The sequence below is a fragment of the Erinaceus europaeus genome, chromosome 13, assembly GCF_950295315.1.
Source record: "Erinaceus europaeus chromosome 13, mEriEur2.1, whole genome shotgun sequence".
NCBI lineage: Eukaryota > Metazoa > Chordata > Mammalia > Eulipotyphla > Erinaceidae > Erinaceus > Erinaceus europaeus.
Window position 1 is genome coordinate 18,777,334 of NC_080174.1, and position 18,745 is coordinate 18,796,078.

Consider the following 18,745-nt stretch of genomic DNA (forward strand, 5'->3'; position numbering starts at 1 on the left):
ACTGTTTCTTTCAAAGTTGACCTTTTCCTGATTTTCATCATATTGATTTCATCATATGTTTTTCAGTTAGGCATTTAAGAAAGTCCATTGGTTCTCACAGAGAGATTGTCTAATTAGCCTGAAGTCCTTGGTGGTGTGATGAAAGATTTTGAAAGTTCACAAATCACTTTCAATAATCAGAAATACAAATTAGACAAGATATTTAAATGGCTAGTCACTTTAAAGTAAGGGACAGTCACACCAAGTTTCCATAGTAAGCAGCCTAAGAACTTTTTTTTTTTTTTTTTTTTGCAGGGAAGAAAATTAAGACTTTATTTTCATCATTCTACTCTTCATTTACTCGAAACACTACATTCTAAGGATGGGGCCCTGCCAAAGCAACCACAAACAGGACTCAAAATTCAATAAATGCTAAATTTTAATTTGATAAATTTGTATAGCTGCAAGTTATGTTATAAATATCCAAATGGCCTTTGGCAGAAAAAAGTTCCCTACCCTTGTTGTACAGAAGCTTCATATCTTATGACACACACTATGGAGAATCTGCCAATTGATTCTATTCTGTGTAGTTATATTCTGCATATATATATATATATATATATATATATATATAATTTCAAATCATAAACATTCCTTTTTTCAGGAAAGGGCCTTCCATGCTCAGTTTTTCTGGCAAATAATAAAATTAACATCAGATTGTCAAATGAAAAAAAAAACCAAAACATTTAATTATGCACGTCAATTGTATGCATGGAAGAGACCCAGTAAAAGTGACTCACTAAGATGATTTCTGTCACCTCCTTAAATAAAAGACACAGGATACATGGGGGGAAGGGGAAGGTTGAACAGTTATGAGAAGTTACCTTACCATGTGTATGGCTCAGGTTTAAGCCCCAGCACCCTACATGGGAATTGCCATAGCACTGGGGGAAACTCCAGTGCTACAGTCTCTCTCTCTCTCTGAATGAAAAACTGGGAGTTTTGTACTCATGCAGGCACCATGTTCCAGCTCCACAAAATAAATTAAAAAATGTTAATCCCTCAGGAATCATATGCTTGCACAAATATATATATATATATATATATATATATATATATATATATATATATATATATATATTAAACCTAGTACTGAAGATTCCTTCAGTGCAGTGGAAACCATGCTCAAAGCTGGGGTCATGCACATGGCAAAACAGCATACTCTCCAAGTTAACTATTTTGTCCATTTAAGACAGACTTTTAAATGGCACTTTTGGCTTATTGGGTATTTTTATTTTTCCGTGTATGTGTGTGCTGCCAAACACCAAGGTTCTGTGCTACCTAAAAGCTAATACTCGGTTCGAGCCCCCAGCTCCCCACCTGCAGGGGAGTCGCTTCACAGGTGGTGAAGCAGGTCTGCAGGTGTCTATCTTTCTCTTCTCTGTCTTCCCCTCCTCTCTCCATTTCTCTCTGTCCTATCCAACAACGACATCAACAGCAGCAATAATAACTACAACAACAATAAAAAACAACGCCAACAAAAGGAAAAATAAATTTTAAAAAAACTAATACTCAAAAGACAAGCACTGATGAGAGGAAAAGAGAGTTGAATTAAAAGACTAGACAGACTAGAGCAAGTCTAACAACATAACTTGTCTCCTGTCCTGGTGTTTTCTGTCTATTGAGTCAAGCAAAGTCATTATACTTTTGCTTTCTATCCTGTAAACCCAACATTCTCTAAAGTGGGAGTTGGGCATCATATGTCTGGGGATTGGCCATCAGGGACCAACTGTTCTCTTTGCATCCTCGATGCTTGACTCTCATGTCCCTCCAGTCACTGTGCCCTGCTTCGTCAGGAGTCAGGTGGTTTGGGGTGTGTCCCCTTCACAGACCCAGACCAGCTGAGTCCTGACTTGAGTAAGGCTCACACATAATGTCCCTGAGAAGTCACAGGCTGGTAGCTTTGATATTCATGCTCCTGTTATCATTTTAAAGTTGTTAATAAGTGGCTTCGTAGGTAGCAGTAGCTCAAGTGTTTCAAAAAACTAATAATGATGAAATGTCCACTGGTTCCCATTTCAATGTAATCAAGCAAGAAAGGTTCCTTTTTGTTGTAACAAAACTTTAAGCTTTTCAGCTATACTTAATTATTGTTTATTTGTTTATAAGGTGTATTTAAATAATGTTTAGCTTGCTGAAGAATAATCTTCTTAAGAAACAGAAGCTGACCTTAAGGAAGCTAATAGATTTATTTATTTATTTATTTATTTATTTATTGGATAGAGACAGCCAGAAATCGTGAGGGAAGGGGGTGATAGAGAGGGAGAGAGACAGACACCTGCTTTACCACTTGCAAAGCTTTCCCCCTGCAGGTGGGGGACTGGGGGCTTGAACCTGGGTCCTTGTGCTCAACCAGGTATGCCACCATCTGGCCCCAGAAGCTAACAGATTTATTATTGCACAGACTGTTCTGTGGGGCAGAACACCACAGGGGCTCAGAGTTGTTTATGTGCAGCTCACCTCAGCTTTTCTTATCTAACAGAATCTTCTCTTAAGAATTTGTGGAGGCTTCCTGAGAAACCCAGAGAATATCCTTCTAACAAAGCCACAATAACAAGTAGGACCACCATATTGTTAGAGCCCATTTAGTTTCTGTCCTCTGTCAACCCTCCCCCAATCCCAACTCCTCAACTCCTAGTCCATAAAAACCCTACTCTCTGCCTGCAGTGTTGAGATGGTTTTGGACACATAGTTTGCCATCTTTTTAGGCTTTCTAGTCTTTTGATTCAAACCTCTTTTCCTCTCATCAGTACTTGTCTTTTGAATATTAGCTTTCAAGTAGCACTGAACTTTGGTGTTTGGAAACACACACACACACACACACACACACACACACACACACACACACACACACACACCACGCAAGCCAGAAATGTCAGGTTAAAGTATGTCTTGGGCTGGCAAAATAGTTTACTTTGATAATGTGCTGTTTTGCTATATGACCCAGGTTCAAGCATGGTCCCACTGAATTGAAGGAATCCTTAGTGCTGGATATCTCTCTCTCTCTCTCTCTCTCTCTCTCCCTCTCTCTCCCTCTCTCCTCTCTTTCTCTCTCCCTCTCTCCTCTCTCTCATTTCTCTCTCTCCTCTCTCTCTCTCCACATATATATGCTTAAAATTGCCCAAGCATTTGATTCCTGGGAGATTAACATTATTTTTTAATTTATTTATTTTATGGAGCTGGAACATGGTCATGAAGGAACAAACTTTGGGGCTGAGAGACAAGAATAAGGGGGCTAGAAAAGCAGCCTGCCATTTTGACTGAACATATGCCTTGCTCTGAAGGTAGAAAATGAAATAATGTGCTGGGAACCTAAAAGAGCAGAAATGAGGATGTGGTTATGTCATGGAAAAGGCCTGTGAAGGTTGGAGGGAAAGAGGGCAACTGGAAGAAAAGAGAAAAGGCCTCACCCTAGAAAATAATACAGTTGCATTTTACAAACACATTCATGAATGTATTTTGTATTGGAAATGTCACAACACATTTTTGCATGGAAAAACAGAAAAAAATATGACCTTTCAAAAAACCCACATTTGTTATGAGAAATATGTAGCTCTACATTTAAGAAGCTTGCAGTCAAACAGGGGATACCACTTTGGACACCAATATTAATCAATAGAAGTCAGGCAACTGAACTATTGAAGAGAGAAATTTTCTCTGTAAAGATGCTTGATTCTGAGAGAAATGTTGAAAATAATGCCTGGGGAAATGAAAGCAATATAGTTAATATTAAAAAGAAGAAGAAGAAGGGAGCCAAGTGGTAGTGGTGGCGGTAGCAGAGAGGGTTAAGTGCACATGGCTGAAGCACAAGGACCAGAGTAAGGATCCCAGTTCGAGTCTCTGGCTCTCCACCTGCAGGGGCATCACTTCACAGGCAGTGAAGCAGGTCTGCTGATGTCTGTCTGTCTCACCACTCAGGAAGCTTTCACCCTGTTGCTTAACCAGGTGCACCACTCCCCAGCCCCCACTTTATCCATTTCATACAAGATCAAGGAGAGAGAGAGAGAGAGAGAGAGAGAGAGAGAGAGACCAGAGCACCACTGAAGTACATGTGATGCTGGAGATTGAACTATGAACTATGAGCCTCTGACATGCAACTCCACCAACCTGAGTCACTTGCCTAGCCACTTAAAGATTTAGTTATCTGCAGGATGGGTGGTAGTGTACATGGTTAAGCAAACACATTAGTGTGCAAGGACCCAGATTCAAGCCCTCAGCCTCCACCTGCTTGGGGGGATGCTTCACAAGTGGTAAGCAGGTGTCTCTCTCTCTCTCTCTCTCCTCTAGCTCCCTCTTCCTTCTCCATTTCTGTCTCTATCCAATAAAAATTAATCTTTTTAAAAGATTTAGTTATTTATGTAATAGACTGAGAGAGACCAGTACATCACTCTCACCCATATTATGCCAGGGATGGGACCTGGGACCTCATGCAGACAAGTCACGTACTACTAAACCACCTCTCCAGCTGTACAATTTTAAATAAAACGAAGGCTGTTTGTTTCAAGTTATTTTAATTTTTTATATGTTAACGTTCCAACTCAGAAAAGAATATTGCACAATGTTTTAATATCACACTTGTTATTGTTTCTCTGGGGAGATTTTAAATAAGCATAGCTGACTTTGGAAATAGCAGAATGGCTTAATGGATTAAAAACTTTCAAGAATCTGTGAACTGAAAACAAAATTTTACATTCAAATAAAAGACAAGTACATATTCATAAACTCACATGGCTTGGTTGACAAACTTCTTATGTACTTAATAAAACTTGAAGAAGAAAAGATAGACACCAGTGAGAAAATCAGCTATGACTCCAATGTTTTTCAATGCACTCTTTACTTTCTGAAAAGCCATAAGACCTGCAAGACTTCCAAGAATCATTGATCATAATATATACCTCTTATACTGAAGAAATGAATAACTGATTTTCTTTTCAACAAAACCTTGGCTAAATACAGATCTGCACAGTGAAAATAACAAAATCTATGTAAAATTATCCAAATGACATATCAAATACCACTGGAAAATCAATGGATCATTTCATAGCTTCAACGTTTTTTTTCCCAATGTATGAACTTATATTTTATTAATGCATGAACTTGTATTTTATCAAAGTCACATAGTTGTCATAATCATGGAGTAAATGCTGAAATTGAATATATATATATATATATATACACAGAGATGTGCATACATATATGTAGTGATAGTCATGAAACAGTTAATTCCATTAATGTCTCAATTTTTATCAATTTACTAAACTGTATTCTTTTCCATTTGTCTTCTCATTAGTAATTTTAGCAGAGATAGCACACTGAGAGAGGAATATATATATCAGGTGCCAGTTCGTGGTTTTGTTCAAGTTCAATTTTGCACTTTTGTTATTTTTAAGAAATTGTTGTTCATCAAACTCATAACATACTCTTGGTGTTTTTATATATTTCCAGGGAAATTCAGTCACTGCATAAATAGAAAAGGACACAAGCTTAGTATATTGTCTCAGACATCATCTATCCTTATCCTAAGTCTTCCCCTAATTTTTTTTCTTCCTTAACTCCATGGTCTCACATGTGGACTTACCACTTTATTAGAAGGAGGGGGTACAATTTCTTATTTTCTGTGATTACTCAGTTTCATTGGTAACTCGGTTAGTATTCCACACCATGATTTTTATGATTATTTTGAGGTATAATTAGCCATGTTTTATTTGATACAATTAGCTGGACATCTAACATCTGTTATATCAGTTCTAGCCACTATCTTCATCAAGCCCGAAGAGTGCATGAAAAAAAAAATGCAGAAGATAACCTTTAAAAAACATTCTTATCAAAAAGTAAAAAATAACTTAATGGATTGGTTTGGTTGTTGTGCTTTAAACCCGTAACACTGATGATAGTATTTCAGAAAATTTTCTATTCAAAAATGATTGCATTCAGGTTGACTATTGGAGATCTGCTTACAATAAAAGGTGTAGAAATGAAGTGAGCCTAGAGTTGCATAGAGAAACAATTTTAATTGGATGGATATTATTTTATGATTGTGTTTATTTTTATTAGAAAAGTGGTTTAAATATTTTCTAACATACAATTAATATTTTTTCTCTCAAGTTTCAATATTTTATTTCAAGGTAATTTTTGATTGAATTTACACATCCATTACTCAGGTTCTATATGTGTCCAAATAAAGGACTTATAACATGGGCAGAAGATGTTTCTCACCCTTGGGGCTAGGTGGTAGCGCACCTCGTTAAGTGCACACATTACAGTGTGCAAGGACCCAAGTTCAAGCCCAAGAAGCAGTACTGCAGGTATCTCTTTGTCTCCCTCTCTCTACCTCCCCTTCTCCAGTCAACCTCACTCTGTCTCTATCCAATATTTTTAACAATGTCCCTCATCCTAAATGACTCTGATTTTACCATCAACTTCACTCTGCATTGCCAGTACCAAATTTGATCATGAAACTGAGTGAGACAAAAACATCAGAGATCCAAATATACATAAATTACCTGTAGTAAGTATTTAAAGTCTTACCTGCTAATCTTTTCACTTAGTGTAATAACATTTTCACCAGTTGAGAAAAAAATGTTTGCTTCAAATGTTGATCTGTGGCATATCGGAATATTTGTGCCATCAGAAATCTGCACTTGTTGGCAAAGAGACAACTGTGAGTTGGAAAATATAACCACACTGAAAAAAACCTTCTCCTAACTGCCGATGTCATTGCAGTTCAACATTTTCAAAAAAAATAATAATTAAATTCACTAAAAACATTTTTTTAAGTCACATATGTATACTCTAATTTTCTCAATCAGTAAACAAATGCCCTGCGTGATATGGGATGCTCTTGACAATCATTTAAGCTACGGCAAGCCTACTTCTCTTCTACTTTAAAAAAAAAAAAAATCAAGAATGATTTTGCATACAGTTTTTTTTAATTTACAAGACCCTCTGAATATGTCCTGTTTATCCAACAAGGTCTGCCTTAAGATGTCTCAAAGTTACATGGGGGAGGAAATCCAACATTAATTTTTTTTTAATTCCATGGAATTATTTTCATAAGTCTCCATACAATGGGACTGAAAAGCTGGGTCAGCAATATAATTTATGTAGTGTTTAGTCATCCTCATGACATTAAAAGGTATTCTTTCTTAAATTTCAGCATTGCTATATAATATGTCACTTCTTCATTTAGAAACCAATGGGTCAACTCTTCACTTATCTTCGTTGTTAAAGATTATGAAAACATGCATTCAAAAAACTTTTTAAACACAACCACATTATTAGTGTTTCAAATACACTTTAGATGCACGTTTCCATGTAAAAATCAAAATTCAGTAGAGGTTCTTATGTGAAGATTTGAGTAACCTGTGAATATAGTCTGTAATTTACATGTGATTATGAAAATCTGTCCAAATCCTATCAAGAAAATGTTATCTATGTTGGAATTTCTCCTACCAATTTTTTTTTCAAAAGAGGCTGATATTATCTAAGTTTTCATTTTTTAGGCTTTGAAGTGGGTAGATTGTAAAAAATGTCTTGATATAATAGTCCTTTCTATAAGTCTGTACTTAAAAGTAAAAAATGCAAACATATATAACTGTCAGTCTAAGCAGGTCCTATAACCCTTGCCAGCTAAACTTATAGATCTTCATTGATGAATTTTCCCATATGCAAATCATTTCATATAGAATTTTGAGACAGAAAACACCAAAAAGAGTGACTTTAAAAACTGGCCTTAATTCTAGTATAATAAGAGAGAGAATATAGCCTAGAGAATACTTGAAGAAAGATTTCCTCCAATATGGTAAAGACATCAATTTATAGATCTTGAATTTAGGGTGCTGTATGAAGACCAGACAGGATAATTGTGTATTCATAGGTCATATTGAAGAAACATTAGTATCATTCTTTTGAAATATACGGTACCAAGAGAAAATATCATAGGGGTATGTATTCAGAAACCAAAGGAGTTAAATGAATGCTCATCATCTTAGAGCACAGGACATACATGACTGACGGCCCAGATCAAAGAGCTGAGTGCTTGCTCAAGTCCCTCCCTCTCTCTGTCTCTCTCTCCCTCCTTTCAATCACAAAAAGAAATAAATCATTTTTTAAAAGAAAGAAAACCCTGTGACTATTTTTTTTCCCCACCAGGGTTATTGCTGGGGCTCAGGGGCTCAGTGCCTGCACTATGAATCCACTGCTCCCAGAGACCATTTTTCCTTTTTTTTTTTTTTTTCTGTTTTATTTAATAAGACTGAAAGAAATTGACAGGGGAAGAAAAGAGAGAAGGAAAGAGACCTGCAGACCTGCTTCACAGCTTGTGAAGTGTCCCTGCAGCAGGTGGAGAGCAGGGCTCAAACCCTGGTCCTTGCACAGTTCCTTGCACAGAGTACTATGTGCTTAACCAGGAGCACCACTGCTTCCCCACCCCCAATGACTTTTAATTTGAATTGAAAATAACTCACAATTCTTTTTCCCCCTAAAATCCACACAGTTGACTTCAAAAGCACTCAATGTGGAAAAGAAAGCGTCTTTGCACCCCCATAAAGATCTTTGTTCCATATTCCCAGAGGGATAAAGAACAGGGAAACTTTTAATGGAGGGGATAAGATACAGAGCTCCGGTAGTGGGAATTGTGTGGAATTGTACCTCTCTTATCCCACAATCTTGTCAATCATTATTAAATCACTAATAAATGAAAGAAAGAAAGAAAGAAAAAGTAACTGGCCTTAAATGGATAAAATCAAACTCTTAAGTCACAGCATTATTATTGTTGGACCATGATCAGAACCATAGCATTGTACAATCAATAATTAAGTCCCTTCCAGGATCGCTTGCTTCTGTTTGACCTCTTAAATTTCTCCCAGGAAATGCAAAGATAGTAACACTCTCTTTTTTCAGAAATTACAGATTAAGAAAAGAAAATAAATGCAGTTTACCATTTTGAAAACACTAACATAAATGTTAAAAAAAAAACTGACCATGTATCCAACAGATATATGTGCAATAGACTATGAAAAAAAAACACTTTAGGGAAAAATCACATTACAGAGCATATTACAAAAATAAGTTACATAACATGTGCCCATGGACCCGAAAGTCCTTTTGCAAAAAGAAATTTCTTTTGACTAAAATTGAATTACACTTGACACCTATTTTGATATCTGCTGTTTTTCAGTTTTTGCATTATATTGTCAAAAAACTGGAAGTAGGACATTTCCCAGTAGTGATCAGTAGCATGGAGGACCATAATGATGATGAAAGGCTGTAGAAATCCTATCCATTCAACAGGGAGTCAGAGGAAGAACACACAAGCAGTATGTGCTTTGTTTGCCATTTCATCTGGAGCTCATACGTAGCTGGTGAATGATGATGCTTTCTATAAAGAGAAGAAAGATACAGAACTTTCAACTAAACTGAGTCTCAAAGCAGCAGCTTCTGTGACGATCAATAACACATCAGTTATTAAAGGACCATCGATGTTAAACAACAGAACAAACAAGAACAGTACATGAGCCCAATAGCTTCCCTACAATTCTTTATTATTCTTTAATAATTTCTTTGTATCGGCAGATGTGCTTCACCACCAAAATTCTTTAAAGCCCTTCAGAAATAGTGTCTAAGACTCTAATTATGTTTGGCCGATTTTACTCAAGCAAAGAACTGAAAAGATAGTAATGAGTATATACAAGTCACACATGGGAAATTATACTATTTCTTTTTTTAACTATACTATTTCTTAAGTTATTTTCCCACTCATACTCTTTCTATTCTGACAGACTATTCACATATTTAAAACTTCAATTTGCATGTGTATAAATTTGAGTTTCAATAATAAGATATCCATTATGTATTCCTAAGGCTTCACGAAGCACATAAGACTCATTTTGTTTCTGACTGTTGCCTTTTGCATAATTCTACGTATGCTTTTCAGTCTAAATTCATTCTTCTACACTTAAATAGCAATTATAACAGAACCAGCTACATATACTCCTATATAATATGTTTATGTGACATGTAAATGAACAATATGTAAAAAATATATAAATATTATGTGCAACATTTTCTTTGATTGATTTTCCCTTTTATAACTTTCATTAATGCATGAATATCATCTTTTTTATCATTCTACTGTTAAAAAACTATTTACTGAAGTCCTACTATGTTCCGTCCATTATGCTAGGCATGACACCACATTGGTGAGCAAAGTTAAACAGAGTTCAACTAGTAATGAAGTTATATATACCAGAAAAAAGTAAATAATCCACAACAGTTTTTCTGCCTGAAAAAAAATTACTTTCCTGTCAACATATGAAAATACTTCAAGTGTAAATGTCAATGTCGGGTTTATCAATAATGCTAAGAAACTTATACCTATTATTTTCACTTTAATTTCAAACACTAAATTTATTTTTACTTGGGTATATGACCTCTAAGTAAGCATTAGTTAAAGCACACTGTGCCACAGATCATAGGTTTCTCTCATAGGTTATGCTCAGTGGGTATGTTCTGTCAAAAAAAAAAAAAAAAAGTGTTCTGTAAATTGAGTTTCATTCATTTTGTTTGATGTTTGCCACTAGGTGGAGACATTTCCCAACCTTTCTTTTTTTCTTTTTCTTTGCTTTAAGATTTTGTTTATTTATTAATGAGAAAGAAAAATAGGAGAGAGAGAGAGAGAGAGAGAGAGAAAACAGACATCACTCTGGTGCGTATGCTGCCAGGAATTGAACTCAGGATCTCATGCTTGAAAATCCAATGCTTTATCCACTGTGCCATCTCCTGGACCACCATTTCCTAACCTCTCAGTTTCAATTTGGGATAAAACAAGAACAATTAGAATGTGTAAATTTCTTACATACTAAAAGCTCTTTGGTTATAAAGCTTTCGTCAAATTGAGGACAAACATATGATGTTTCACTAAACCAAAAATCCTTGAAAATAATTATCTATTTTTTTTTTCTTTTGAAGAACTCTGCTAACTTGAATATTTTCAATGTCTAAAAATATATCAAAAATCTTTAGAGAAAACCACTGATGAAAATGGTCTGCACTGGGGGTATGGACCGACCAGTCAACGCCCATGTTCAGCGGGGAAGCAATTACAGAAGCCAGACCTTCTACCTTCTGCAACCCTCAACGACCCTGGGTCCATGCTCCCAGAGGGATAGAGAATGGGAAAGCTACCATGGGAGGGGGTGGGTTATGGGGATTGGGTGTTGGGAATTGTGTGGAGTTGTACCCCTCCTACCTTATGCTTTTGTTCACTAATCCTTTCTTAAATAAAAAAAAAAGAAATTAAAAAAAAGAAAAAAGAAAATGGTCTGCAGTTAAAAATCAGGGTTAGGGCCAGGTGGTACAGCACATGTTACAATGTGCAAAGAGGTAGGTTCAAGCCCCCAGGCATAAACTTTGCAAGTGGAGAAGCAGTGTTTCAGGTATCTCCCTTTCTCTCTCCTTCTCAATCTTCCCCTTCCCTCTCAATTTCTCTCTCTGTCTTAAGTAAATAAATAAAATATTTAAATGATAAATAAATACGAGGGTCTAATCTTAAAATTATACTTCCAATTGAACACCCATTTAAAATTTTTCTATAGTCAGCTTCAAAGAGTAAAAAGAGACAGGTTTCAACTTTCCTCAACAGAATCACGAATATAACTTTACTTATTTATTCTGTGGAACTCAGGTCTTTCACATGCATTATTTTGCCACTCTAAGTCTGACTTTTTTTATTCAAACAAATATACAAAGAGACAGAGAAGAAGAAATAGAATGAGGCAGGAGGGAGAGGGAAAGGAAGAAGAGGAGATACTACAGTACTAGAACTTCCCCCTGGTGAGGACAACCCTGAATAGTACTGGGGCTTGAACCTGGGCACTAGTCCTACCTGGTAAGCTATCCCTCCAGCCCTAAATTGTTTTCTCTTAATCCTAGCATTTTGTAATATCCAAATAATAGATACTATTCAAAATTAGTATTGGGTCGGGAAAGGCACATGACAGAGGGTTCATGCATAGAAAAAACAAATTCTCAAATGGACTATTACATTTTATGACCATACTTAAATGAATCAGCCCTTGATCACGCACAGTATATATACTGATGCTACTTATGAGTCTATGTCACTAAAAAGAATGTTTCAAAAATACTTAATTGTGCAAAGTAACCATTTACTATAAATTCCATTTTAATAACAGAAGATGATACTTAATACTTCTATACATAAACTTCAAGAGAATATAATGAAACTAAGTGATTTTGTTTCATATCATGAAGTCATATTTCTTCTATATTTAAATTTTTTTAAAATTTATTTATTTATTCCCTTTTGTTGCCCTTGTTGTTTTATTGTTGTAGTTAATATTGATGTCATCGTTGTTGGATAGGACAGAGAGAAATGGAGAGAGGAGGGGAAGACAGAGAAGGGGGGAGAAAGACAGACACCTGCAGACCTGCTTCACTGCCTGTGAAGCGAACCCCCTGCAGGTGCGGAGCCGGGGGCTCGAACCAGGATCCTTAAGCGGGTCCTTAGGCTTCGCGCCACGTGCACTTAACCCACTGAGCTACCGCCCGACTCCCTATATTTAAAATTTTTTATGAAGTTATATTTCATCTTTTTTCTAGAGCTAGTGAAACAAGATATATGTGATAGTGATTTTATTATTTGTTTGAATATTATATATACTTTCTCTAAATCTGTAGATTTAGTTCAGATAAGAACTTGCCAATAATCCGGGATTATTATTATATTTTAACTAGTGTTATTATTAGTAGTATTTTATCAGAGATCAACTCTGGCTATTGGTGGTATTGAGGATTAAACCTGGGGCCTCTCACATGCAAATTTGGTGTGCTACCACAGTGTAATCTATCTCCCTGTTGCCCCCTTGTCCCCAAAACTTTGTTTTAATTCGTTAAGTTTTGAAGTGGCAATTATACAGCTAAACTATCTGGTATAAGGAAAGTTCGTAACTGTCAGCAAAAAATTTAATAATTTAAGGCTTAGTGTTATTACTTGTGTGTATGTGTTTGTGTCCCCTTCCCCCAAGGCAGAATTCCCCAAGTCTTTTCCTGTTGTGTTTGTTTGTTTGTTTGTTTGTTTTTGGTAAGTTAGTACAATAAAATAAAACAAGTCCATGGCCAAATGTTATTGGTCTCATGCTCTGTTCTCTTTTCATTCCAGAATTAGACATAAATGTAGGTCATTTGGCAGCTTTATGACATGACCTCAGTAAAATTAGGTACAGTTCTATGATGGTTTTGTACTTGTTATATTTTTTCTGACACTAGTTATCTGTAGTGGAGTTAATGGACAGATTGAGACCAAAGGCTGTCACCTTTGTCTGTTAACTGTCACCTCTATCAGCAAACTCAAAGTGATAAAACACCAAAATTAGAGTCCTCTGCAGACTTTCATTAACATAACTTCCTCCTTTTTTTTTTCTAGTTGGAAGAAAAATGTCCCAAATCTTAATTAACATACACACATAAAGAACCTGGATTTTAATGTACTTTTGACATTAACAATTTACCAAAATGTACTTAGGTTTCTCTCAAATGTCATTTTGATGTTTTTTTTTCCTTTAAGAAACTTTAATTTAATTTAAACACATTAAATACATGACATGCGAATATGATATTATTATAAACAGATGTAGCTTATGAATTCATTCTTAGTCTATTACACTAGTTATTAGATAATTTCCATGGAAAGTTAGTTCAATATATCCTCAATTCTAATGACACTTCACTCCTGACCTCACTAACTAATCATCCTTTTTGGGTGGCATCCTACATCGACCAGCAAACCAGACAACTTGAGATCAAAAGCTGTGTACATGAGGCAGAATTTGAGTGCTAGCATGGGGCTACCTTGGGAAAAACGAAAAACAGCGACCAAAAAAGAAAGAGAGAGAGAATGAGAGAAAGAGGGAGAGGGAGAGGGAGAGGAAGAAAGGAAGAAAAAAGAGATTTTGATTCTTCCCAAGAGAACTCCTTGGCTTTAGAGTACTCCCCAGAAAGTAAATGCTTTCCTCTCAAGCAATGCATATGTTTATGCTCTGCCAAACTCCACAGAGAAACATTTAGAACCCTGCTCTAAGAAATGAGAACAGATCACTTTTAGGGTTAGCACACACCAAAGGCAAGATAGTGCAGAGTTCAATATATTAACATATACAAAAAAGGGGGCTTTTGACCAATAAAAGATGGCTGCTTCATCTGCAGTAAACTATTCACCCAATTTTTTTTTTGAAAAGTCTTTCCTCATGGATTTTACATCCGTTTGGTTTCCTCATGACCTGATTCCCACATTCATGGTTTGCTCCTAGTTTGGGGACCCCAGTGTCAACTCAGGACTAAAGTCTTCTACCTGTTAGTCAGCTATCAGACCCCAATCATGTGTCCACCTGCAAAGTTGTTATGCCTTCTGTACGCCTTGGAGAAGTAGGACTGCCTAGATGTTATTTACTTTTTCTTATTTAATTTTTTAATCTTTATTTATTGGCTAGAGATAGTCAGAAATCAAGAGGGAAGGGGGAGATAGAGAGGGAGATAGACAGAGAGACACCTGCAGCACTGCTTCACCACTCGCAAAGCTTTCCCCCTGCAGGTAGGGACCAGGGGCAGGAACCCGGGTCCTTGCACATTGTAATACATACGCTCAACCAGGTGCACCACCACCCGGCCCCAATTATTTACTTTTAAGGTTCTTTTATTCACAAACTATTTAAAGGGCTATTTCTGTTATGACATTCAGAAATTAAGCACAGTTCTGATAAAGCATCTGTTTTAAATAGGAAGTTCAATAAACTTCCTTTGCTAACTTGGCCTTGTAATTCTTCTTTTGGATTGTGCTCAGCTAATTAAAAGTACTTGAGCTAATCATTTCTGTCATTTGTTTCAGGACATTTTTGAACCAGATGATATAAGCTCTGTAGGGCTTCCTCAACCACCTACGAGTGTTATTTGTTTCCTGCTACCATCCATCATCAGTCTAAAACATCCCCTTCCCCTGCCAGATTACTGGAATTTTCAAGAATCACAGTGATGACTGGTAACTTGTTTTTCAAGAAAGTTATTAACTGCTAGGTAAGCAATTAATCATTAATTTGTAGGAAGAGCAGTATGGCAGTCTTTTCAGTTGCTTGATAAACTATAGTGAAGTGTATTAGATTATGACTATACATAGGAATGCCAGCATCACCAAGGGTTTTTAAAGGCAAATGTTAAGTGACAAGCCAATGTAAAACAAAGCTTCACTGCATTCTGGTTTTTCAGGTCCAGCTCAGATGCCCAATCAACAGCCCACTTTCTCGGGAGATTCACCTTGCTAGACAAAATGTTCTATATCTGAGTCCGGCAAGTGGGTAGTATTGTTTGGTCTTTCAAGAATGAGTCATTCTCACCTATTTTGCAGTCTTTTATGAACCTGAAAAACAAGACAAATCACCTGAAACTTTTCCTTTCCTGAGGTGTCCTTCATGCCCTCCTAAGGGAATTAGAGAAGGAAAGGAAAGAGCTATTCATAAGTCAGGGCTGTTCATGTTTTACAAAAAGCATGCAGGTCACTTAGTTCTTGACGCACATCATGATTTCAGAGGCAAAACTCCCCAGTGCAAGACTTTAGGCTACTTTGCATCCATTACCTGCCGTGGTGCCTTTGGAGGGCTACCAAAGTGATTTATACTATCCAGAAGGATCGTACTGAACTTCTCCGAATTCTGCTGTCTCTCTCTTTACTATTATTAGCCCCACTAGGGCTTCATTGCTCAGATAGAAAGAGAGAGACATTAATACAAATTAAGTTAAATTGAAAGAGAGAGAAATACAGAGAAAGAGAAACTAAGATAACACAGCACCAAAGTTTATTTCAATGTGGTGAGGCCATGACATACATACATATGACCAAGTAGGTACACTTTCTAAGTGACCTATCTTGTCAACCTCTGTAACCTTCTTCGTCATTTTTTGTTGTTGTTGTATTATTCTCTTTTAGTGCAGTGTCAGGAATTTAACCAAAGGCCCACCCAATGTATGTGTAATATCTCTGAGTGAACTCTTTGGCTCAGTTTCTTTATTCTTTATACATAAAACATACAGAAGAGGAAAGGAGAGGCAAAGACACTAAAGCAGCACTTCACTATCCTTGGAGTTTCATTGGCGCTCTCTATAGTGCTCCCATGTAGTACCTGGGACCCAAGCCAGGGCTTTGTACATACGAAGGCATGCACTCTATCTATTGTACTATATCTAGGTCCCCAACACCATCTTTTTTTTTTTTTTTTTTTTACTTTTTATTTATAAAAAGGAAACATTGACAAAGCCATAGGATAAGACGGGTACAACTCTACACAATTCCTACCACCAGAACTCCGTATCCCATCCCCTCCCTTGATAGCTTTCCTATTCTTTATCCCTCTGGGAGTATGGACCCAGGGTCATTATGGGATGCAGAAGGTGGAAGGTCTGGCTTCTGTAATTATTTCCCCGCTGAACATGGGTGTTGGCAGGTGGATCCATACTCCCAGTGGGGCGGGGCTCTAGGGAGGCGAGGCTCCAGGACACATTGGTGGGGTTGTCTGCCCAGGGAGGTCCAGTTAGCATCATGGTAGCATCTGGAACCTAGCCCACCACCATCTCTTTACTTCCATGATCTCACAAGTGATTTGTTATTTCCTGACAATCATCCCCAAAAGTCTACACTACAGATATAGAGAAGAAGCAAGAACAACTCTTTCTTTCCCAACTTTGAGCTATCCTTGAACTTCTGGTTTGGTTTTGGCTTTGTTTTTATTTTTTTTCCTAAAGAAAGTACCAAATATTTTACAGCAACAGACAGTCTTTGAACTCTTAGTTAGATTCTGAAGAGGTAATTTCTCTCTTTCTCTCATTTGGGGGGAAGAGGGTGTGGGACCTTTGTTTTATATGCAGTTTCACTGCTCCCAGCTACCTTTTCACTCAAACATAGGGAGTCACGCCACTGGACTGGTGCTACCCCAGGTGCCATAGTCCCTCGCATGGGGTACCAGGACTGAAATCTAGGCTATGTGCAAGCTGTATGCCCTACCAGTGAACATTCTCCAGGACTGAGGAAATTGTGCTTTTAAAAGAGGGTTTGATCAGAGAGGGATCCAAGCACTGGAAGGAAAGTAAAAGACAATTGAGGGCAAACTATGGTATAACTTCTAGGAAATTTGTTCTATGGGCCACTTCTTGGAGCCAAGAATATAGTATAGAGAAGGAGGAGGCATGATCAGAAGTGTGGGAGGGTGGGAGTCAGGCTCTGGAGAGTCTTTAGAGCTACACCAAGAAATCTGTGTTGTATTCCCCAGCTGAGGGCAAAATCTGGGATGGTTTTCAAATAGAGGCATGATATGACCAACTGACACTTCAGAAAAGAAAATGCAGCAGGGACAGGTGGTGGCACACCTGGTTAAGCACACACACTACAGTGTGCAAGGACCCAGGTTTAAGCTTCTAGTCCCCAACTACAAGGGGAAAGCATTAGAGTGGTGAAGCAGGACTGCAAGTGTCTTTCCGTCTCTCTTCTTCTCTATCGTCCCCTTGTCTTTCAATTTATCTCTGTCTTTATCTAATAATAAATAAATAAAATTAAAAAAAAGAAATGAAAATGAAAAATGAATCAGATGGGCTATTAGGAGACTAATTATAAAGACAGTCAGAGTCATCCAGACGAAAAGTGATTAAAGCCTCAATTCAGGCAGTGACAGGGCAGAGCAGACATGGGCTCTGCTGCTCCAGGTGTTGGGGGGTTGGTATATGAGAGATTTGTGAAATGGGTCTACATGGCAGTTGAGGGAGGGGATGTCTAGAATGGCTCCCAGGTTCCAGCTTGGGTGTTTGGGTGGATGGGAATCTCCCTGTTGAGGTGTAGAGTATAGCCAAAGGCTACATAATAACATCTTGGTCAATGAAGGTCCACATATATGGCAGTAGTCTTTGTCAACCACCCGGGTGTGTAGTATGCCATTCAGATCTGTATAAAAGCACTAGTCTAGGGGGGTCGGGCGGTAGCGCAGCGGGTTAAGCGCATGTGGTGCAAAGGCAAGGACCAGCATGAGGATCCCAGTTTGAGCTCCCCGTTCCCCACCTGTAGGGGTGTCATTTCACAAGCAGTGAAACAGGTCGTAAGGTGTCTGTCTTTCTCTCCCCCTCTCTGTCCTCCTCTCCTCTCATCATTTCTCTGTGTTCTAGCCAACAATGATGACATCAATAACAACAATAATAACTAAAAAACAATTAAACAACAAGGGCAACAAAAGGGAAAATAAATAAAAAGCACTGTAGAACCAACGCACAACAGCAAAATAACTAAAATGTGCGTTCTTTCAACCTTTCCCTGGCCATTAAGCAACACACGGCTAGTAAGAGGAAAACCTTTGATGGGGGAGGGGGAGGTGTTAGACGAATCGAAGATATGTGTGTACAATACAGTTGGGGACGGCTGCGATAATGGAAGCTATAGGCTATGTCAAATAAACAGCATGTAATGTAGGGAAGCAGCTTTTGATAGAGACGGGGGGAGGACCTGATAAACATGCACAAAATAAAGAGCCAGCAGGCTAGACTAGAGAAGAGTAAGCATCCAGAGAAGTCAAAGGAAAACCGAAGGAAATCAAACATCTTGAACACCACGGAGCCAGAGGTTTCCTTACTTAATCATTTTCTTGAAGGGTCCGTGGTTCAC

The 18,745-nt window shown here is 37.5% G+C and overlaps 1 protein-coding gene across 1 annotated transcript in view; it reads right to left on the reverse strand.

The window, feature by feature from the left end:
* Positions 1 to 4,709: 4,709 nt before the first annotated feature.
* FILIP1 (filamin A interacting protein 1) overlaps positions 4,710 to 18,745 on the reverse strand; it is a 263,869-nt gene continuing 249,833 nt past the window's right edge. Inside the window, exon 7 of the mRNA XM_060205408.1 lies at positions 4,710 to 9,418. Coding sequence (XP_060061391.1) covers positions 9,378 to 9,418 — 41 coding nt within the window. The 3' untranslated portion in view covers positions 4,710 to 9,377. The remainder of the gene's footprint in view (positions 9,419 to 18,745) is intronic.